The sequence below is a fragment of the Pseudophryne corroboree genome, chromosome 4 (genome assembly GCF_028390025.1).
Source record: "Pseudophryne corroboree isolate aPseCor3 chromosome 4, aPseCor3.hap2, whole genome shotgun sequence".
NCBI lineage: Eukaryota > Metazoa > Chordata > Amphibia > Anura > Myobatrachidae > Pseudophryne > Pseudophryne corroboree.
Genome location: NC_086447.1, coordinates 749194820 through 749219630, shown reverse-complemented (window position 1 = coordinate 749219630; position 24811 = coordinate 749194820). Strand labels below are relative to the sequence as shown.

The 24811-nt window shown below is 46.4% G+C and overlaps 1 protein-coding gene across 1 annotated transcript in view; it reads right to left on the bottom strand.

Moving 5' to 3' along the window:
- Positions 1 to 8511: 8511 nt before the first annotated feature.
- LOC134910297 (heme-binding protein 2-like) overlaps positions 8512 to 24811 on the bottom strand; it is a 92465-nt gene continuing 76165 nt past the window's right edge. The window contains exons 3-4 of the mRNA XM_063918154.1: positions 21052 to 21220; positions 8512 to 9053 (exon numbers count right to left, since the gene is read on the bottom strand). Of these exons, the coding sequence (XP_063774224.1) occupies positions 8873 to 9053; positions 21052 to 21220 (350 nt within the window). The 3' untranslated portion in view covers positions 8512 to 8872. The remainder of the gene's footprint in view (positions 9054 to 21051; positions 21221 to 24811) is intronic.

Sequence of the window (24811 nt, the reverse complement as noted above, 5' to 3'; positions counted from 1 at the left end):
CCAACCTCCCCCTCCTCCCTATCTCTCCCGTGCCCTGCTTCCCCTGTTTCTGTGTTCTTTTTTTTTTCTTTGTTCAAATTTGTAAAGATGACCGTCGATTGCCATATGCACTTACACTACAATTTCTGTTTTGGTCTCTAATAGGGCTGCGGTGTCCGGAGGGAGATGATGAAGCGTTCTGAAAAATAGCTGGCCATGGCTCTTAAAGTCTATTCACACAACGTCAAAGGTTTGAACAGCCCAAATAAACGCACCAAGCTATTCCTTTCTCTTAAACGGGCCAAGGGTGACTTGGTTTTCTTATAAGAAACCCACTTTAAGAAATCCCTCCACCCTGATTTAAAGTCCAAAGCTTACCCTATCACATTTCATGCATGTGATGCTACACATAAGAAAAGGGGGGTTTCCATTTTGATAGCTGCTCACCTTACGTTTGAATTGTTGGACAGTCATGCGGATAAATCAGGTAGATGGCTTATACTAGTTGGGAAACTAAATGATAGCTTATGTACCCTTGTTAATATCTACGCCCCGAACCAAAACCAAGCTACATTCTTCAGGAGGCTGAGTGCACACTTGACTAGACTCAGTGGAGGAGAGGTCATCATTGCTGGAGATTTCAATGAGGTGCTTGACACCTCGTTGGATAGATCCTCCCCTCCTTTTTCCAGCTCTTCTGGCCACCCCCACCCGACCCATCTCTTGCTCTACTAGAACTCCTGAAACTCCACCTGTTATTTGACTCTTTTAGACTAACTGATCCTCAGACCAGAGACTACACTTTCTTTTCCTCTGTACATAAGACCTACTCTAGAATTGACATGATACTACTCAGCCGGGATTTGTCCTCTAAATTGAAATCCACTAGCATACTCCCTATGATTTGGTCCGACCACTGCCCAATCACCGCTGATCTCCAATCCATCGCCCCACGCCCCCCTCCTGTTTCCTGGCGTCTGAACAATTCTATACTGCATAGTCAGGAAGTTACCAACCAGATCAAAAGTTGCCTTGCTGACTACTTTCTTCTTAATGACCTCCCGGAGACTTCTCCGGTTACCCTATGGGAAGCACACAAAGCTGTGATACGCGGCCATATGATCAGCCAGGCATCTAGGCTTAAAAAATCTCGGGAACTTAGCTTCCTTTCCCTCTCTACTAAACTCCAAGCCCTTGAGCGCCAACATAAACTCTCTCCTACCCCATCTAACCTAGAACCCCTGCTGGAAGCTAGAAACGCAATCTCACTCTCTCTATCAGAACGTATGGCGAAGACTCTTCAGAGGCTTAACCAGACCTTCTATGAGAAAGGTGACAAAGCCGATAGAATCCTGGCTTCCCGCCTTAGAGCACAACGATCACGAAATAATATCCTGGCAGTGCATGCCGATTCTGGTGAGGTTACATATGACCCAGGGGGTATAAACCGGGTGTTCAGAGAATATTATACAAAACTCTATAATTTAAATCCTACTAATCTGGATCCCGGCCCCCCCGACGCTCTGATTTCGGAGTTCTTACGTTGGGCCGATCTCCCTCGACTATCCGACATCGACTCTGCGGAGTTGATTAGAGATGTCACCGAGGAAGAGATTACGGCCGTCTTGAGAAATCTTAAATCCTCTAAAGCCCCGGGCCCCGATGGCTTCTCGGCCTCATACTATAAAAAATTTGCTCCCATGTTGGTCCCCCATCTCAAGGTACTGTTCAACGCTGTACTACATGGCACCCCATTCCAAAGTAATATGTTGGAGGCTAGAGTTATAGTCATCCATAAAGAGGGCAGAGACCCACGAAATTGCGCTAACTATAGACTGATATCCCTGTTGAATCTAGATATTAAAATTTATGCAAAGATCTTGGCTAACCGCCTCAATGGTGTGCTCCGTGGCTTGATACATTATGACCAGGTGGGCTTCATCCCTGGACGCCAGGCCAGGGACAACACTAGAAGAGCGATCGACATTATTCAACTGTTGAATAGCAGGCAAACCCCATCTATTATCCTTTCTCTCGACGCCGAGAAGGCGTTTGATCGTATCTCTTGGCCATTCTTATTTCAGACTCTACAGGTATTCGGGATATCGGCGGAATTTCTGACTAGGGTCTCCGCCCTCTACGCCTCTCCCATAGCTAGGGTTCTCACTAATGGAATACTATCCCCCTCCTTCCCGCTCTCCAATGGGACCAGACAGGGATGCCCTCTCTCCCCCCTGGTGTTTGCCATGGTCATTGAGCCACTGGCTGCTATGATAAGAAACTCTGGCGGTGTTCGGGGAGTGAGGGTGGGCTCGCAGGAATCTAAGATTTCACTCTTCGCTAACGATGTACTACTGTCTCTTACTCAGCCGCTGTCTTCCCTCCCCGCCTTATATTGGATTATAGAGGAATATGGTTCCCTATCGGGATATAAAATAAATTTTACTAAATCTGAAGCCATGTTACTGCATGTACCTGGAGACCTCAGGCGCTCCCTGCAGACCTCCTACGACCTTCGGTGGCAGACCAACAAGATTAAGTATCTAGGTGTTTATATTACCTCCCATTATAATGCCCTGTATTCAGCAAACTACCCGCGGTTACTGACCAAAATCAAATCTGACCTGATAAGATGGAGAACATATATCATATCCTGGCTGGGTAGGATTCTAGCCCTTAAAATGACAGTTATGCCACAACTCCTCTACCTCTTCCAGACTCTACCCGTGAGGGTGCCGGAGAGGGTTCTCAGGGATGCCCAGGCCTCATTTGTGAGGTTTGTTTGGAATGACAAGCCCCCACGGATAGCCTTTACTGTGCTCCGGCTCCCCCGATCAGAGGGGGGCCGAAGATTCCCTGATGTCAAATTTTATTATCTAGCCAGCCATTTAAGTCAAATAGTGACCTCCTTTGAGCCCCGCGGCTCTGTCGCGTGGGTCGATTTTGCTGCGCTTTCTCTGGGAATTCGTTCACTGGCCTCGCTGTGGGGCCTGGGCAAATTGCATTCGCTAGCTCTAAAAAATATCCCTCCCTCACTTAGATTCCACATATCTATCTGGCATAAATATCTTACGAAATATAATTTGTCCTCCTTACACTCCCCTCTTACACCCCTCTGGGACAACCCTGACTTCCCTGTTGGGATCTCACCCTATAACTTCACATCCTGGTTCAACGCCCGGATCCTTGTAGTTCATGATGTCTCCCTAAAGGGCCACTGGATGTCAATAGACGATATCAAATCCAAATTTCCCTCACTAACCCCTCCCTTCTTTGAATATTTTCAGCTCCGACACTTCCTTCGTTCTCTCCCTACCCCAGGTTGATACTCTGCGGGATCTTACTCCCTTTGAGTCTATATGTACTACAAAACCCATAAGCAGAGGACTAATCTCGACGATATATTCTATATTGGTTGGGTCCTCCTCTGGGCCGCAGACCCGCCATGAGCGGGAGTGGGAGAGGGACCTGGGTCCTCCTCCAGACAAAGCCTGCTGGGAGGAAGTACGGGAAGGTATAGCTAAAAGTTCTATCTCTACCCGACTCAAGGAAACATCCTATAAACTATATTATCGGTGGTATTATACCCCAGTTTCCCTCTGCCACCCCGGTCTGCTGGCGGGGATGCGGTCAACGTCGTACTCTCCTCCATATTTGGTGGACCTGTCCACACATTGTTCCCTACTGGAATAGGGTTCTGGATATACTGAACTCTTTATCTGGACTCACACTTAAACTTGATCCATGGATGTTTTTATTGGCCCGTCCACACCCAGACCTTGACCCTTTAATAAATAAATTGTTCTCACATATCTTAGTAGTGGCTAAATCTTTAATAGCTAAAAACTGGAAGACCTCCGCTCCCCCCACCATACTAGCTTTGAATAACTATGTCTGGTTCGTAGCTAATATGGAAAAAATCACCTATTACCTGCATGACTGTCCCCACAAATTTGAACTCGTTTGGGGTCCCTGGTTGTCTGCGATGTCTCCTCCACTATGAGCTCCAATCCACCCCTTTGTCCCCGAGCCTCGGATCCCTGGCCATGCTGCGCCTGGGCTCTCCCTCCGGGCGCCGTCTCGCCCGTCCAGGTTTTTACTGGACATGTAACGGTACGTAGCCCGAATGTCTATCTATGCATTATATAGTGTACACACTCTCCATAGTTACATTGGATGTTTATTTTCTCATGTGGCATAAAACGGCACTTCTGTTCTTTTTTCCCCCTCTCTCTGTCTCCCCCCCCCCCCCTTTTCACTATTTGCTGTTGTTTCTGTTTTCTATATATGTATGCTCCCCGCATAGGGAGAAATTTTTGGTTATCTGTTTAGATTTGCACAAAACTATTTGAAAAAAATTACCTCTAAGGGAGACTGATTTTCACATTTTATGATGCAATTGAATCTGTATTGTATATCTCTCTGTCTCTCCTGGAGTAAATAAAAAGTTTAAAAAAAAATAGTAACTTTTTCCAACTTTTCACCTGCTTCAGAGTAGGTGAAGTGGAATTAGTGAAAAAATGAACACCGATAAATTTTCCAGGAAAATTGAATAGGCTGTAATTGCGTTTCACGGGAAAAGTCCGGTTTTTCGCGCGAAAACCTGACTTTTCACGCGAAAAGTTCGTTATCGCTGCTAATTGAATATACCCCTATCTAGGGTATTCAATTATCCGCAAATTCGCGGCAATTTTTTGCCCGGAAATTTTTTTGCGGCAGTTTTTCGCCCGAATTTTTTTTGCGGTAATCGGGCGAAAATTGCCGCGAAAACGCTCCATTTTTCGACCTATTTAATTCCAAACGGGTTTCACCTGAAAATTCTTGCAGTGAAAAGTGCAGGTGAAAATGGGGAAATCAGCCTGTACCCCAAAAAATGCTAAACTAACATAGGAAAACAGAAAAGAAGTGTGTTAGAGATCACATTAGAGAGTTTTTGGGGACTTAAATTGTGTGAAATGGCTATTATATGCATTTTTTTAAAAAAATACAAAAATATGATAGAAAGCAAGTTTTTTTGAGCAAAATAAATGCTCTCATTATATTTGGGGTACATGAAAATGGGTATAAGTATATATTTGGGTCATTTTAGGGTACTTTGAAAAAAAGTGGAAACAGACCGATTACTCCCATCTGCAAGCCTAAAAACATCTGTCCCACTCATAAAGCACCCCAATATACCTGTCCGATACCTTGAATCCCAATTTCCATCACTTTGTACTTTTTCACCCCAAAAATGACATGTCATTATTGGCCAATTAAAAATAATAAAAAACTTCAACATGCCTAATTAGTCATTAAGGGGGGTGTCCCAGGAGTTCTGTACCATATCCAAACATTTTTACCTTAAAATAGTGACTTTTTCCAACTTTTCACCTGCTTCAGAGTAGGTGAAGTGAAATTAGTGAAAAAATGATCACTGATAAATTTTCCCGGAAAATTGAATAGGCTGTAATTGCGTTTCGCGGGAAAAGTCCGGTTTTTCAAGCGAAAAGTTCGTTATCGCTGCTAATTAAATATACCCCTTCGTATTCTATCTCCACCTTTGGTGGTCATTATTTCATTCATTATTTTATGAATGAATAATACAGTACATATTGAATCCGTCTCTCACATTAAAGTTCCTTCAGGGTGCTTATGTGAATGTAGCTTATATGGGACTAGATTTAACCAACAGAGATTGTTTATTGATATACTGAAGCTGGCTTAAAGGCTTATGTTGTTACTTTGATCAGACGCCCTGCGCGATTGTCCATACTTCTGCTTGCAGCCTCCTGAAACTAAGAGGCATGGCCTTGTGGTTAGGGGTCGTACCCTTATGGGAAACACTGTGACCACAAACCACACACCCATTTTCCATCACACTGGGGGCATCCCTAACGCTCTGGAAGCTGCTGACCATGCCCCCAGTCCCTCTCTGCGTGGAATAGATGTAGAGGGCATGTTCACAGTATCTATTTACCACTGATCTCCTAAAGAGAACAGTGGTGAGAAGGGGCCGCCCAACGGCCCCACCACCACTCCCACCACTGCGGGACACTGTGGCCTGCGGGCAGGGGCGGATCCAGAAGAAAATGATAGGGGGGGCACCATGGAAGGGGCAAGTACATTTGCGTGCAGCTTCGGTGCATGTGAGGTGGCGCTTCTTATACAATGCCCACAGTTGTAGCGCTCATTATGCAATGTCCACTGTACTGGTAGTGCCCCTTATATAGACCCCATAGTAGTGGTGCCCCTTATGCAATGCCCGTATTGCCCCCAGTAGTAATGTTGCCTGTAGTAATGCCCCCAGTCATTTGGCGCCCTAGTAGCTATGCCCCCAGTGGTAATGCCCCTGCAGTTATGACCCCAGTAGTTTACCTCCCCTTTAGTTTAGCCTCCCAGTGGTAATGCCCCCAGTAGTTTGCCTGCTTGTAGTTTAGCCACCAGTAGTAATGCCCCCCTGTAGTTTGCCCCATTGTAGTTTAGCCCCTGTAGTTATGCCCCCCTTGTAGTTTAGCCCCCAGTAGTACTGCCCCCAGTAGTTTGGCCCCTGTAGTTATGCCCCCAGTAGTTTGGCCCCCTGTAGTTTAGCCCCCAAGTAGTAATGCCCCTGTAGTTAAGCCGCCAGTAGTAATGCCCTCCTGTAGTATGCCCCCAGTAGTTAGCCCCTTTGTAGTTGGCCCCCAGTAATAATGTCCCCCAGTAGTTTGCCCCCAGTAATAATGTCCCCCAGTAGTTTTGCCCCAGTAATAATGTCCTCCAGTAGTTTGTCCCCAGTAGTAATGCCCCCTAGGAGGTTGCCCCCAATAGATGACTCCCCAGTAGTAATGCCCCCAGTAGATGCTCCCCCAGTAATAATGTCCCCAGTAGTAATGCCCCCCCCTACGCAGTAGTAATGTCCCTTGTTGATGCCCCAAGTAGTAATGCCCCTTGTTGAAGTAGTAATGCCCCTTGTTGATGTTGATGTAGTAATGCCCCCAGTAGATGCTCCCCCAGTAGTAATGCCCCCCCACCCAGTAGTAATGTCCCTTGTTGATGCCCCCAGTAGTAATGCCCCTTGTTGATGCCCCCCAGTAGTAATGCCCCCAGTAGATGCTCCCCCAGCAATAATGCCCCCAGTAGTAATGCCCCCCCACCCAGTAGTGATGTCCCTTGTTGATGCCCCCCAGTAGTAATGCTCCCCCAGTAATAATGCCCCCAGTAGTAATGCCCCTTGTTGATGCCCCCAGTAGTATTGCCCCCAGTAGATGCTCCCCCAGTAATAATGCCCCCAGTAGTAATGCCCCCCCAGTAGTAATGCCCCTTGTTGATGCCCCCAGTAGTAATGCCCCCAGTAGATGCTCCCCCAGTAATAATGCCCCCAATAGTAATGCCCCCCACCCAGTAGTAATGTCCCTTGTTGATGCCCCCAGTAGTAATGCCCCCAGTAATAATGCCCCCAGTAGTAATGCCCCCCCCCCACCCAGTAGTAATGTCCCTTGTTGATGCCCCCAGTAGTAATGCCCCCAGTAGATGCTCCCCCAGTAATAATGCCCCCAGTAGTAATGCCCCCCCCGGTAGTAATGCCCCTTGTTGATGCCCCCAGTAGTAATGTCCCCCCCCGTAGTTTGCCCCCAGTAGATGCCCCCGCTGCACTGAAGAAGACAAAACACAACATACTTACCAAGCCCCGTTCCCACTTCCAGATCTCTGCAGTTCCTCCTCCTCTCTTGGCGTCCTCTCCTCAGCACTATGAGAGAGACGTCATGACTGATGTCTCTCCCATAGCGCACGCCGCACAGTGACCGTGTCGGAAGCCGGAGCTCAGTACTGAGCTCCGGCCTCCGGCTGTCGCTGTGCAGGGAGACGGCCGGGCGCCCGCTGGTAACACAATCTCAGCGGGCGCCCGTCATCTCCCTGTGCGGCGCCGGGGAGACGACGATCGAGGGACAGGGGGCGGACGGAGGGACGGAGGCTACAAACGACAGGGGGGGGGGCACGGGCCCGAGTGCCCCCCCCTGGATCCGCCACTGCATGCGGGTGAGACAGTCAGACCGTTGAGCAGTATGTATTCATGAGCGTAAAGCCCATACAAACAAATTTACATTAAATAATGGTATAAGGCAGTGGTTCCTAAACGTTTTTGAAGCATTGCGTCCTAGAGTATCAGAATTTTTTTTCACAGCACCCCTAGGCCAAATGTTTCTTATTGAGAAATTTAGAAAGAAATATTAAATGGAGTTAAATTGTCCTTAAGTGCAATTGTGTGGTGAGGGACAAGATTTCCTTCTGTTTGTTCATATATTTTATGATTGGCAGTCACCAGCACTGGTTTGCCTATTAATTGACCATAAATAATTTAATTGGTCCTGGAACACCAGTCCAAGGCACCCTTGCAAGTGCCCTGAGGCACCCCAGGGTGCCACAGCACACAGTTTGAGAACCACTGGTATCAGGCAAAGAGGAGTAGCACAATAGTTTATTTTATCAAGAATGTCATGCTGAGTGCTAATAACTATATTTTATTATTAGGTCTCAGCTCAGGTGATATGATTAATGTCAAATATTTGAAAATTGCATAGTTGGTACACTTTAATTAAATACATCAAGGTTTTATTTCATTGTTGCTACACTCAGTATAAAGTCATGAACTCTAAAAATCAATCCTTACATTACAATATAACACATTTATATAAATTCATTTTTAGATACAAATGTGTGCTCAGATACAATAAGGTAAGGATAGTCAATTTACAACAGATTCTGGTGATAATTACATAAATGCTAAGAAAAGAAAACATTACAACTCCACTTTCAGAAAGACAACAGTACAGTAAATATGGCTTAAGGCTATTGTGATAAAGATCCGGAAAATAATCTACTCAACTGTGCACATTAAACTGTAGTTCTGATGCAGTGTGAGTTTGTTCCATGTTTACTGGTTTAGAGACCTAAACCAAACTTCATTGTGTCGGTTAAAAAATACAAGGGGATCATTGTAGGCTGCTGCTATACCAACATTCACATCATAATTTATAGCTAAGTAGTCTAGCTCTTCTGAGAGAGCCTTCGACTTTTTCTCGTAGTTAGACGTCAGCGCATAGCCACTGAAAGACCTGTAAAACAACAAACATGATTTGATTTTCACTGTCATCATCATAATTTATTTTAACTGTGCCACAAACTTTATATCAGAAGAGCAAATCATATAAAATACAAATCAAACATAGGAGGATATTCAGTTAGTGCCGAGTTTTCCGACAGTCGGAAAATCATCACTAATTCGACCGTTGGGTATTCAAAACTATCGGAAAAACGCACGCGAATTCGACAAAACATGTGGATCCACGTGGTTTTCTTCTGGGCGGATTTTTAGACAAGTCAAAAAAATCTGAACGGGCTTTGAATAGTTCGAATGTGAAAACGACCTACAAATGGCCAGAAAGTGCAGTTTTTTCGACTAGCCGAAAAAACATCACTAATTGAATACCCCCCATAGAAGCAGAACAGTACCTATTGAGTTTGAAGAAGGTGTACACATGAGAGAGAGGGAGGACCTTGCTCATTACAGTTTGCAGTCTAGAGGGCTTATGGCAATGTAGGGACATTAGGAGTTAGTGGTAATCAGAATGGAAATTGGGGATGTAGCTGGTAGAACATACAGACAGAGTAGTACAAGGCGTGGGTAACATATAGTGAAGAGTTGGATTTCTAAAAAGTGTTTAAAAGACTGACCTATGAAATCTGCTCACTCAGGGTAGGGAATTCGAGTGTGATGTTATCAACCAAGAGGGAGTCTACAAGGAATTTGGACTTGTTGAGTTTTAAGTAATGTTTGGACAACCATGTGGAAATGTCAGCGAGCCACTTGGACAAATGGATTTGGTGGAATGACAGAGGTCACAGTAGGAGAGGTAGATTTGGGTGTCATCTGCATAGAGATTGTAGTAAAGTCCAATTAAGTAAATTAGTTAACAAATAAAAGAGGGATGAAGACAGAAAAATAGTGAGCAGCGAGGAAGTGGAGAGCCACAAAAGAGATGGAGAAGTTGGGCGGCTATGCCAGACTATCTACCCTACCCCACAAGCTCGCTGCCTAGGTGTCATCCTTGACTCTGATCTGTCCTTTGTTCCCCACATTCAATCTGTCTCAAGATCATGTTACATGCATCTAAAAAACATATCCAAAACACGACCATACCTTACACAAGACACTGCTAAAACTCTAATCCACGCTCTCATTATCTCCCGCATTGATTATTGCAATAGTCTCATAACTGGTCTTCCCAAAACGAGACTCTCACCACTACAATCCATTCTGAATGCAGCGGCGAGGCTTATCTTCCTCGCTAGACGTTTATTGTCTGCAAATCCACTCTGTCAGTCCCTTCATTGGTTACCTGTACTCTACCGCATTCAATATAAAATACTTTTACTCACACACAAGGCCATCAACCATACTACACCAACATACATCACTTCGCTTATCTCAAAATATCTCCCAACCCAACCTCTTCGCTCTTCACAAGACCTGCATCTCTCATCCACACTCATTACTCGCTCCCACTTACGATTGCAGGACTTTCATCGGGCTCCACCCACTCTGTGGAATGCCCTACCACGCACAATAAGACTCTCCTCTAGTCTCCAAACCTTTAAGCGTTCCCTGAAATCTCACCTCTTTAGGCAAGCATATCAAATTCCAGAACCGCCCACATAACTTTCAGAAGCCTTTCTATCAAATTGCATCCACTCTTTACAGTCCATACATATCCTCACATGTCTTCTCATTCTTCACTTTCCCTTCCTCTCGAACCCGGTTCATCATTGCTGTATGACCATATCATACAGCCCTCCAAGAACCTTTGCAATCTGGCGAACAACTATGCAATAGATAGCACCTTTCCTTGTGTATACATGCCTATTTCCCTATAGATTGTAAGCTTGCGAGCAGGGCCTTCCTACGTCTATGACTGTTTGTTATCACCCAGTTTGTTATTGTTATTTCCAATTGTAAAGCGCAACGGAATTTGCTGCGCTATATTTGAAACTGTTAATAAATAAATAAATAAGTAGAGACTATTTTACCAGCTAAAGATGACAAAACGAAGACAAATAAAAGGGAATTTTTGCATACAAATTCATTAAATCAATGTCAACCTTTCCAACCTTGTTATAAACAGTAAGTAATACTTTCATACAAATGGTCTGGCCGTGGTGTTAGATGGGTATGTAACATTATATTTTGAAAAACTAGCATTGTGAAACAAATAATGTACAGAATTAGATATAACTTTAGGTAGATTTACTAAGCAGCAACTCTTATGGCTGCCTGTTTTGTGTTTAATATTACTGCCCCTTTAAATCCAGCGGGCAGGCAATTCACCAAACAATTTAAATTAGAGTTCTGAGGAAAATGTTTCTAGGTATATTTTGAATTTGATCTATAACTAAGGAAAATATCCAGGTATTTTGTACTATGCCCAAAAGTAGAGTACAAGAGTCTTAGGGGTTTATTTACTAAAGTGCGTTTTTTTTAGAAGTGGCGTTGTTGCCCATAGCAACCAATCAGATTCTAGCTATTGGGGTATATGCAATTGCGGTCGAATTCCGGCTGGATTTTGACCATTTTTAAATTCTACACAATTCGACAGTTAGACACCCTTCCGCCGGGACCCGAATTCAACATATTCAATAAAAAACGGATTCGACAGTCCCGCTGTCGAAAAATGGACCAATTGACGATTTACCGTGAAAGTAAAAATAAGAATTTACTTACCGATAATTCTATTTCTCATAGTCCGTAGTGGATGCTGGGGACTCCGTAAGGACCATGGGGAATAGCGGCTCCGCAGGAGACTGGGCACATCTAAAGAAAGCTTTAGGACTATCTGGTGTGCACTGGCTCCTCCCCCTATGACCCTCCTCCAAGCCTCAGTTAGGATACTGTGCCCGGACGAGCGTACACAATAAGGAAGGATTTTGAATCCCGGGTAAGACTCATACCAGCCACACCAATCACACCGTATAACCTGTGATCTGAACCCAGTTAACAGCATGATAACAGAGGAGCCTCTGAAAGATGGCTCACAACAATAATAACCCGATTTTTGTAACAATAACTATGTACAAGTATTGCAGACAATCCGCACTTGGGATGGGCGCCCAGCATCCACTACGGACTATGAGAAATAGAATTATCGGTAAGTAAATTCTTATTTTCTCTAACGTCCTAAGTGGATGCTGGGGACTCCGTAAGGACCATGGGGATTATACCAAAGCTCCCAAACGGGCGGGAGAGTGCGGATGACTCTGCAGCACCAAATGAGAGAACTCCAGGTCCTCCTCAGCCAGGATATCAATTTTGTAGAATTTTACAAACGTATTTGCTCCTGACCAAGTAGCTGCTCGGCAAAGTTGTAAAGCCGAGACCCCTCGGGCAGCCGCCCAAGATGAGCCCACCTTCCTTGTGGAGTGGGCATTTACAGATTTTTGGCTCTGGCAGGCCTGCCACAGAATGTGCAAGCTGAATTGTACTACAAATCCAACGAGCAATAGTCTGCTTAGAAGCAGGAGCACCCAGCTTGTTGGGTGCATACAGGATAAACAGCGAGTCAGATTTCCTGACTCCAGCCGTCCTGGAAACATATATTTTCAGGGCCCTGACAACGTCTAGCAACTTGGAGGCCTCCAAGTCCCTAGTAGCCGCAGGCACCACCAATAGGTTGGTTCAGGTGAAACGCTGAAACTACCTTGGGGAGAAACTGAGGACGAGTCCTCAATTCCGCCCTGTCCGAATGGAAAATCAGATAAGGGCTTTTTCAGGATAAAGCCGCCAATTCTGACACGCACCTGGCCCAGGCCAGGGCCAACAGCATGACCACTTTCCATGTGAGATATTTTAACTCCACAGATTTAAGTGGTTCAAACCAATGTGACTTTTGGAACCCAAAACTACATTGAGATCCCAAAGTGCCACTGGAGGCACAAAAGGAGGCTGTATATGCAGTACCCCTTTTACAAACGTCTGAACTTCAGGGACTGAAGCTAGTTCTTTTTGGAAGAAAATTGACAGGGCCGAAATTTGAACCTTAATGGACCCCAATTTCAGGCCCATAGACACTCCTGTTTGCAGGAAATGTAGGAATCGACCCAGTTGAATTTCCTCCGTCGGGCCTTACTGGCCTCGCACCACGCAACATATTTTCGCCAATTGCGGTGATAATGTTTTTGCGGTTACATCCTTCCTGGCTTTGATCAGGATAGGGATGACTTCATCCGGAATGCCTTTTTTCCTTCAGGATCCGGCGTTCAACCGCCATGCCGTCAAACGCAGCCGCGGTAAGTCTTGGAACAGACAGGGTCCTTGCTGGAGCAGGTCCCTTCTTAGAGGTAGAGGCCACGGATCCTCCGTGAGCATCTCTTGAAGTTCCGGTTACCAAGTCCTTCTTGGCCAATCCGGAACCACGAATATAGTGCTTACTCCTCTCCATCTTATCAATCTCAGTACCTTGGGTATGAGAGGCAGAGGAGGGAACACATACCCTGACTGGTACACCCACGGTGTTACCAGAGCGTCTACAGCTTATTGCCTGAGGGTCCCTGGACCTGGCGCAATACCTGTCGAGTTTTTAATCATGTGGAAGACTTCTGGGTGAAGTCCCCACTCTCCCGGGTGGAGGTCGTGCTGAGGAAGTCTGCTTCCCAGTTGTCCACTCCCGGAATGAATACTGCTGACAGTGCTATCACATGATTTTCCGCCCAGCGAAGAATCCTTGCAGCTTCTGCCATTGCCCTCCTGCTTCTTGTGCCACCCTGTCTGTTTACGTGGGTGACTGCCGTGATGTTGTCCGACTGGATCAACACCGGCTGACCTTGAAGCAGAGGTCTTGCTAAGCTTAGAGCATTGTAAATGTCCCTTAGCTTCAGGATATTTATGTGAAGTGATGTCTCCAGGCTTGACCATAAGCCCTGGATATTCCTTCCCTGTGTGACTGCTCCCCAGCCTCGCAGGCTGGCATCCGTGGTCACCCGGACCCAGTCCTGAATGCCTAATCTGCGGCCCTCTAGAAGATGAGCACTCTGCAACCACCACAGGAGGGACACCCTTGTCCTTGGTGACAGGGTTATCCGCTGATGCATCTGAAGATGCGACCCGGACCATTTGTCCAGCAGGTCCCACTGGAAAGTTCTTGCGTGGAATCTGCCGAATGGGATTGCTTCGTAGGAAGCCACCATTTTACCCAGAACCCTTGTGCATTGATGCACTGAGACTTGGCTCGGTTTTAGGAGGTTCCTGACTAGCTCGGATAACTCCCTGGCTTTCTCCTCCGGGAGAAACACCTTTTTCTGGACTGTGTCCAGGATCATCCCTAGGAACAGAAGACACGTCGTCGGAACCAGGTGCGATTTTGGAATATTGAGAATCCAATCGTGCTGCCGCCACACTACCTGAGATAGTGCTACACCGACCTCCAACTGTTCCCTGGATCTTACCCTTATCAGGGAATCGTCCAAGTAAGAGATAACTAAAATTCCCTTCCTTCGAAGGAATATCATCATTTCGGCCATTACCTTGGTAAAGACCCGGGGTGCCGTGGACCATCCATACGGCAGCGTCTGAACTGATAGTGACAGTTCTGTACGTAAGTGTTCAAAGATTTTAGATTTAGAATCGGTCTCACCGAGCCGTCCGGCTTCGGTACCACAACAGTGTGGAATAATACCCCGTTCCTTGCAGGAGGGGTATCTTGATTATCACCTGCTGGGAATACAGCTTGTGAATGGCTTCCAAAACTGTCTCCCTGTCAGAAGGAGACATCGGTAAAGCCGACTTTAGGAAACGGCGAGGGGGAGACGTCTCGAATTCTAATTTGTACCCCTGAGATATCACCTGAAGGATCCAGGGGTCTACTTGCGAGTGAGCCCACTGCGCGCTGAAATTCATTGAGACGGGCCCCCCACCGTGCCTGATTCTGCTTGTAAAGCCCCAGCGTATACTGAGGGCTTGGCAGAGGCGGGAGAGGGTTTCTGTTCCTGGGAACTGGCTGATTTCTGCAGCCTTTTTCCTCTCCCTCTGTCACGGGGCAGAAATGAGGAACCTTTTGCCCGCTTGTCCACGAAAAGACTGCGCCTGATAATACGGCGTCTTCTCATGTTGAGAGGCGACCTGGGGTACAAACGTGGAATTCCCAGCTGTTGCCGTGGCCACCAGGTCTGAAAAACCGACCCCAAATAACTCCTCCCTTAATAAAGCAATACTTCCAAATGCCGTTTGGAATACGCATCACCTGACCACTGACGTGTCCATAACCCTCTACTGGTAGAAATGGACAACGCGCTTAGACTTGATGCCAGTCGGCAAATATTCCGCTGTGCATCACGCATATATAGAAATGCATCTTTTAAATGCTCTATAGGCAAAAATATACTGTCCCTATCTAGGGTATCAATATTTTCAGTCAGGGAATCCGACCACGCCAACCCAGCACTGCACATCCAGGCTGAGGCGATTGCTGGTCGCAGTATAACACCAGTATGTGTGTAAATACCTTTTAGGATACCCTCCTGCTTTCTATCAGCAGGATCCTTAAGGGCGGCCATCTCAGGCGAAGGTAGAGCCCTTACAAGCGTGTGAGCGCTTTATCCACCCTAGGGGGTGTTTCCCAACGCACCCTAACCTCTGGCGGGAAAGGATATAATGCCAATAAAATTTTAGAAATTATCAGTTGTTATCGGGGGAAACCCACGCATCATCACACACCTCATTTAATTTCTCAGATTCAGGAAAACTACAGGTAGTTTTTCCTCACCGAACATAATACCCCTTTTTTGGTGGTACTCGTATTATCAGAAATGTGTAAAACATTTTTCATTGCCTCAATCATGTAACGTGTGGCCCTACTGGAAGTCACATTCGTCTCTTCACCGTTGACACTGGAGTCAGTATCTGTGTCGGCGTCTATATCTGCCATCTGAGGTAACGGGCGCTTTAGAGCCCCTGACGGCCTATGAGACGTCTGGACAGGCACAAGCTGAGTAGCCGGCTGTCTCATGTCAACCACTGTCTTTTATACAGAGCTGACACTGTCACGTAATTCCTTCCAACAGTTCATCCACTCAGGTGTCGACCCCCTAGGGGGTGACATCACTATTACGGGCAATCTGCTCCGTCTCCACATCATTTTTCTCCTCATACATGTCGACACAAAGGTACCGACATACAGCACACACACAGGGAATGCTCTGATAGAGGACAGGACCCCATTAGCCCTTTGGGGAGACAGAGGGAGAGTTTGCCAGCACACACCAGAGCGCTATATAAATACAGGGATAACCTTATATAAGTGTTTTTCCCCTTATAGCTGCTGTATAGTTAATACTGCACCTAATTAGTGCCCCCCTCTCTTTTTTAACCCTTTCTGTAGTGTAGTGACTGCAGGGGAGAGCCAGGGAGCTTCCCTCCAACGGAGCTGTGAGGGAAAATGGCGCCAGTGTGCTGAGGAGATAGGCTCCGCCCCTTTTTAGCGGACTTTTCTCCTGCTTTTTTATGGATTCTGGCAGGGGTTAAATGCATCCATATAGCCCAGGAGCTATATGTGATGCATTTTTTGCCATCCAAGGTGTTTTTATTGCGTCTCAGGGCGCCCCCCCCAGCGCCCTGCACCCTCAGTGACCGAAGTGTGAAGTGTGCTGAGAGCAATGGCGCACAGCTGCAGTGCTGTGCGCTACCTTGTTGAAGACAGGACGTCTTCTGCCGCCGATTTTCCGGACCTCTTCTGCCTTCTGGCTCTGTAAGGGGGCCGGCGGCGCGGCTCTGGGACCCATCCAAGCTGGGCCTGTGATCGTCCCTCTGGAGCTAATGTCCAGTAGCCTAAGAAGCCCAATCCACTCTGCACGCAGGTGAGTTCGCTTCTTCTCCCCTTAGTCCCTCGATGCAGTGAGCCTGTTGCCAGCAGGTCTCACTGAAAATAAAAAACCTAAACTAAAACTTTCACTAAGAAGCTCAGGAGAGCCCCTAGTGTGCACCCTTCTCGTCGGGCACAGAAATCTAACTGAGGCTTGGAGGAGGGTCATAGGGGGAGGAGCCAGTGCACACCAGTTAGTCCTAAAGCTTTCTTTAGATGTGCCCAGTCTCCTGCGGAGCCGCTATTCCCCATGGTCCTTACGGAGTCCCCAGCATCCACTTAGGACGTTAGAGAAACTTTATTACATACATGTACGCCGACACACACATACTTACCTATGTTCACACGCCGACTCTGTCCACTTCTCCAAGTAGAATCCACGGGGTACCTGAAAATAAAATTATACTCACCATAATCCAGTGTAGATCTGTCCTCTTCTTTTTTGTAATCCACGTACTTGGCAAAAAAACAAACCGGAAAACCCGATCCACGCACTGAAAGGGGTCCCATGTTTACACATGGGACCCCTTTCCCCGACTGCTGAGACCCCCCGTGACTCCTGTCACCTAGGGTCCCTTGAGCCAATCAGGGAGCGCCACGTCGTGGCACTCTCCTGATTGGCTGTGCGCGTCTAAGCTGTCAGACGGCGCAAAGCACTGCCGCTCCATTATCTTCAATGGTGGGAACTTTGCAGTCAGCGGTGAGGTTACTCGCGGTCGCGGATCGGGTTTTACGGTTTGTTTTTTTGCCAAGTATGTGGATTACAAAAACGAAGAGGACAGATCTACACTGGATTATGGTGAGTATAATTTTATTTTCAGGTACCCCGTGGATTCTACTTGGAGAAGTGGACAGAGTCGGCATGTGAACATAGGAAAGTACGTGTGTGTCGGCGTGCATGTATGTAATAAAGTTTTACTTTCACGGTGTGTGTGTACTGTTTTTATTTGGATATTTTTTTTGCAGTAGAACTACAGGTACCAGCGGGCCCGTTTCCCCCCCACATGCTGGTACTTGTGGTTCTCCAAGTACCAGCTTGCGGGGGAGGCTTGCTGGGACTTGTAGTTCTGCTACAAAAAAACAATATTCTTTATTTTTGTCACTTGGCTATCAGCCTCCCATCCGCAGCCCTTGGATGGGGGGACAGCCTCGCCTTCACCCCTGGCCCTTGGGTGGCTGGAGGGGGGGACCCCTTGATTTAAGGGGTCTCCACTCCTCCAGGGTACCCTGGCCAGGGGTGACTAGTTGGGGATTTAATGCCACGGCCGCAGGGACTGGTATAAAAGTGTCTCCCGGCTGTGGCATTATCTCTCCAGCTAATGGAGCCCGGTGCTGGTGTGAAAAATACGGGGGACCCCTACGTCTTTTTTGCACCGGGACCGGATGCAGAGCCCGGTGCTGGTTGTGAAAATACGGGGGATCCCCTGTCATTCCCCCCCCCCCGTATTTTTACAACCAGGACTGGCTCAAAGAGCCCGAGGCTGGTTATGCTTAGGAGGGGGGACCTCACGCATTTTTTTTCAGGAATTTTAACCTATTCCCACCCCTTCCCACTGAAAAACATGCTCTGATCTCTCCATATTATTTTAGTCAGTAAAAAAAAAAAAAATTTCTTTGAAAAAATATATAAATAATACTTGTGGCTCCTAATAGACAAACCAAGTACATAATCCCTTTTAATATAAATAGATATGCTATTAGCAATAAAAAAACAAAACGTTTTTTAAATTTTTTTATTAGATTCCGCCAGCAAAATGAGGCGGACTGAAATTGACGAAATGACCGTCGAAAAGCACTGTTGTCGAATCGACATTCTTCAATTGAATATACTTTTGTCGAAAAGCCGCATTTTTACCATTGCAGACATGTCGAATTTGAGTAAATGTCGAATTGCAAAAAGTCGAATCTGAAACGGCAGTTTTTTTGTCGAAAAGTACTGTATTGCATTGTCAATTTTTTTTGTGTGTTGAAAATGCCCCATTTTTCGACATTTGCGGCAATTCGACTGCAATTGCATATACAGGTTGAGTATCCCATATCCATATATTCCGAAATACGGAATATTCCGAAATACGGACTTTTTTGAATGAGAGTGAGATAGTGAAACCTTTGTTTTTTGATGGCTCAATGTACACAAACTTTGTTTAATACACAAAGTTATTAATAATATTGTATTAAATGACCTTCAGGCTGTGTATATAAGGTGTATATGAAACATAAATGAATTGTGTGTATGTACACACACTTTGTTTAATGCACAAAGTTATAAAAAATATTGGCTAAAATTACCTTCAGGCTGTTTGTATAAGGTGTATATGATACATAAATGCATTCTGTGCTTAGATTTAGGTCCCATCACCATGATATCTCATTATGGTATCTAATTATTCCAAAATACGGAAAAATCCGATATCCAAAATACCTCTGGTCCCAAGCATTTTGGATAAGGGATACTCGACCTGTACCCCATTATCTTCTAGAACACAAGTTCTCAAACTCGGTCCTCAGGACCCCACACAGTGCATGTTTTGCAGGTCTCCTCACAGAATCGCAAGTGAAATAATTAGCTCCACCTGTGGACCTTTTAAAATGTGTCAGTAAGTAATTAATACAACTGTGCATTTGCTGGGTTACCTACAAAACATGCACTGTGTGGGGTCCTGAGGACCGAGTTTGAGAACCACTGTTCTAGAACATAGGTTCTCAAACTCCGTCCTCAGCACCCCAAACAGTTCATGTTTTCTAGGTCTCCTCACAGAATCACAATTGAAATAATTAGTGTCAGTGAGTAATGACTACACCTGTGCACCTGCTGGGTTACCTGGTAAACGTAAGCATCCTCACAGCTGGCATCACCTTCCACTTAGCATGCTCATAAACAACACACAGATTAATACAGCAGGTCTGCTCCATTGCTCACAAGTCCTCTTTGGTAAGAGATCTGGATATTTTTCCAACACAGCGGTACATGCACTCGCTTTAACCCTCAGCACAAGCTTTTACAGTGATATATTATTCTGGTGGGATTTCTTGGGTCTAGGAAGACTGTCTCATTGCTGCTATTAAATTTATTTATATATAAATGTAATTGTCCATCATCATATTTACCATGCTGAATATTTCTGCATCTGGTGAACTCGTATTTACATGCAGACAGTTATTACAGGATGGTCTGCAATCACCATCGGCAATGCTCTAAAATTAACTAAACACCTTTTTTTGTTTACAAAGACGTTGAGCCTAGGCAGGCTTCCCTTCATGACTAGCCATTTACATTGTTATTCTGTACAAAGCGACTGATGCTTTAACAAGCTATGTTTTATTGCTTTTTTACTAAGCTTGTTTTCATTACCTAGTTCGAGCGCGGGGGTGCCATGGGTGGGGGCTGGTGTGAGGGTTCCGCGGATGGGGGAGGGGCACCAGTTTGCTAGCCAATCAGAGCTCGTGGACTGGCAGCCGCAGCTCCTGATTGGCTGCCGGTGCACGAGCTCTGATTGGCTAATGAACCGGCGCCTCATTTGAGACACTCGCCGCCAGAGAGGAGACCGGACTTCACGAGCATTGAGGGGCAGGAGAGGTGTGCGCTGCACTCTCCTCCCCTCACATAGCAGCCAGCGGGATTCAGCAACAAAGGCAGTGGTGAGCAGGGGGGCCCTCTGCGGCAATGTAAATCTGGCACTGTGGGGGCTTTAGTATATCTGGCACTGTAGGGGCATTTGTGTATGTGGCACTGTGGGGGCTTTTGTGTATCTGCCACTGTGGGGGCATTTGTGTATCTGGCACTGTGGGGCAATGTATATCTGGCACTGTGGGGCGAAGTGTATTTGGCACTGTGGGGGCTTTAGTATATCTGGCACTGTATGGGCTTTTGTGTATCTGCCAGTGGGGGCTTTTGTGTATCTGGCACTGTGGGGGCATTTGTGTATCTGGCACTGTGGGGGCATTTGTGTATTTGGCACTGTGGGGGCATTTGTGTATCTGGCACTGTGGGTGCATTTGTGTATCTGGCACTGTGGGGCAATGTATATCTGGCACTGTGGGGCAACGTGTATCTGGCACTATTGGGGTCATATGTGTATCTGGCACCCCATATGTGTACCATGCCGCCATTTTCATTGGCTACGCCCAATGTGGCATTTGGCCACACCCACACAGTACCTATAAGACATTTTTTCTACTTGCACCACTGCCTTAGGGCTGTACTTACCTGACAAAATAATGTGTTTCAGGATAGCTTTCCAAAAAAACAGATGGGTCATTGGGTTGGGGAGGATCCACTAGTGTCAATGGCAGAAAGAAAGATATTGTGGCATTACTGGTAGGATCATTCAATGGTACCGAAACACGAACAGGGACAGTCATTTTAATAGATACACCTTAAAGAGAGAGAGGAAAATAATCAGATCTTCATCAACAATTGAAGTAATTTACAAAAGCATTTCATGTACTGTACGCACAGGATTGTGTGGATACAACTATTTTTAACTAAGCTATGGTACAGTGGATCTAGAGCCGGTTCTAGACCTTGTTTCACCCAGGGCGAAAGTTTCCTTTGGCGCCCTTTCCCCCCCCCCCCCCCTTCCCCCACAGGGTTAGTGCTGCATAGGAAAGGGGCGTGGCCACAGAATAGTACCGATTCACATTACACCGCACAGCAGTGTCCGCCAGTCACATTACACAACACAGTATTGTCCGTCAGTCACATTACACCACCAGGTGTGCCCCCTATAGATGTGCCCCCTGTAGATGTGCCCCTAGTAGATTTGCCCCCTGAAGATTTGTCCCCTGTAATTGTGCCCCATTGTTGCGCTGCTTACACCCACAAATAAAAAAAAAAAAAAACACACAATACTCACCAGCCTCGCTACTGCTTCCCGACTGTTGCTGCCTTCCGTCTCTGGCCTCCCGCTCCTTGGATCTACGAGAGAGACGTCATGACGTCTCTCCCATAGTGCCGCACAGACACTAGAGGTCATTTAGGACCTCTAGCGCCTGACAACCGTGCCGGCTGCAGTGGGCACCCACGCAGCCGGAGTGCGGGATGCGGGTGGGCGCCTGCTGGGTGACTACAGCTGCGCCCGTAGAACGCAGCGCCCCAAATACAGGCCCAGCTCTCCTGCGCCTAGAACCGCTCCTAAGTGGATCGCAACTGAATCAGAGTAAGGTCTGCTGTATATATCCCTGTGTGTTGGAATTAAATCACAAAATGCACAATGCTGTACGCTCCCCTACACCCCTCCTGTCTCTGCAGTGGTGACGGTCCGGGTCTCCACCTAAGAGGAGCAGGACTGTGACTGGCTAACTGCAGAAGAAAACAGCCTCAGGCAGTTTGTGGGGAACCTGGAGCCTGGATTGCGGCGGCAGTGTTTATAAGAGTGTTTTCCTGTGTTCTCCAGTGACAAGGAGTTTGGGCACATGGATGTCCAAGTCTAATTTGTGACAGATCAGAGAATGTCTGGTTCAGCTCAACACAGTGCAAGACTGGCAACGTGTCAGGTGATATTTGATAGGAATTATAGCACTGGGAATTTTGGATTGGACATTGGGATTATCCCTTTATATCAGTGCTAGGGAGGTGCATGTGACAACCATAACTCTAAGAAACTTGCTACTAAGAAACTGCTCAAGTCCTTGAGGAAGAGATTATAGTACAGATAATAATGTTTTTAGGGGGATCCCATGAAAAAGAGGCTCCAGGCAGGTGATATGTTGATGGTCAGGTAATGCCAGAGGTGACAGAAATACAAAAGTATATAGTTTGGTGCTCATTCTTGTTCCAATAACGTAATGCCCGATATATGACCTTTAAGTATATGTAGTCCTTATGTAACAGGAAAGTATAGGTGGAAATGTCTGTGCAGGTGCAGATGTCAGTGGCCGTACCTGGATTTTTAACCCGGGATCCCCTCTTGGACCGGAACTCACTGCTGGAACCCTAGGCAGAAGGATGAAGAACCCCAGCCCCGGAGGACCCAATACGATAGTCACCACACAATAGGACGGTGACATGAAATGTATTATTCAGGAACAAGCTGGTCACCGCTATGGGTTTAATGGAGTAAGCAGAAAGTACAACTCACAATATGGAGGAAAACAATACATGCATGAATACGAAATAGCATTATACATAACCATGTAAAGTCACTGTATACTGGTAGGATATTTCAACATACAGTTTACATTGGCATTTGGTATACTAAGAACTCTCAGCGCCCCATATATGTCCACCAAGTAACAATCTCACCCTAAAATGTTGAATACCAAATGTAGGGTAGTCTCTCTATTATTCACTCTAAGTAGTGTGGGTTAGGCTGCACTAAAGGATTCTCTACAATGTCTTTTATAGAGTAATCAAGTGGCTGGGTAAATGCTATCAAACCTTGTCCAATAGAAGCATACGTTAGGTACTGTGGCTAGCAGGATGGTCTAGCAGGAATGTGCATGCCGAAGTTGACAGTTAGCAATAGGATCCTTAAAGCAGTCATTAATGTCAGAGGATTAAACCAGTCAAAGCAAAATTAGCAAGGGGTGGCTTAGAATAGCTAGGTTGTGCTAGCAGTACAGTTCAGCATTACATGCAAGGTGCAGGCAGATGAAAGGAAAGGTGTAAATTAAACCTTACAGTGATGAGCTGTGGAGGGTCTGAAGTATACAAAGGATCCTCACTTGCCTGACACACTGTTGTGGGTTAATGTCACTGAGGCAGTTTAGAGTTTCTTTTGCTACCTAGCGCCTGCCTTTCCTGAGGTAAATTATATCCAAAAAGGGTCATGCTGGTCATTAAATAGACTCCCCTGTTGAAAGGTACAATATTTAATACTGTCCAGTACTCTTAATAGCTGTGTCTGCCAAGTAAAATGAAGAGCGTCTCTCTCTCTCTCTTTATCTCATTTGACCTCTATTCAGCTGTGTATGCGGAGCTGGGTGACTCTGGGTTTCTAACTGAGGGCATTAGCTGGAGTGTCTGTGCGTCAGAGGTAGGTACCTGCTATCAGCGGCCTCACCCACTCCCCTCTATCACCTGAGACCTTTCCCGGCAGCTTCTCTCCGCACTGGGCAGGCTGGTGTCACTGCAGTGGCTGGCGGCTCTCACAGCTGTCTCCTCAGCGGCAGCTCTGCTCTCCAAGGCGTGTCTCCTCACAACGGTCTCCTCAGCGGCTGCTCTGCTCTCCACGGCGTGTCTCCTCACAGCGGTCTCCTCAGCAGCGGCTCCGCTCTCCACAGCATGTCTCCTCCCAGCGGTCTCCTCAGCAGCTGCTCCACTCTCCACAGCGTGTCTCCTCTCACACACACTGGTGCGAACCCCGCCTCCTCTTTTTTCTCCACTGCCACAGCCAATCAAGACTCCATCAGCCTTCTCACTCCCTCCTCCATTATAAGTAAGTCCAAGGGTCCTAGTGCCTGTCTGCTCACTGATCCTGTTGGCGTCTCCCAGTCAACAGCAGAAGGGAGTGTTAACCCCTTCAGCATTAACAGGATGGGTAGTAATCGAAGCTCAGCAAGGGGAAAATTAGGGGACATTACTCATGTCTTATCCAGTCCGACAGTTGCCTGCAATGCATACCCTTTGTAGTACAAATTAAGGGGGTCCAGTTCAGAGTGTCACACTTAGGGCTAATTGTATACTTGTTCTCTCCTGTTCTGTTTCACTTGGATGATTCGACAAACCACTTATCGGGTGAAAATACCTCAAAAGAAACGAGAAGACAACATATGGTGTAGTATGTATTAAACTTGAAGGTACACCAGTGTGGGATATATGGATCTAATGAGGTGTGCCAGAAGGACAGTGTACCAGACTCACACGATGATAGGGTGGATAGCTCCCATAAAGGTATCTTTATTACCAAAATCACATGTGCCAGAAGTCAAAATAGGCAATCACCTTCACATAACAGTTATCCCGCACATGGGACATACCGTGCTCACATAACACAAGTTAACTTCAATCACGTAGCAGGTTTCTT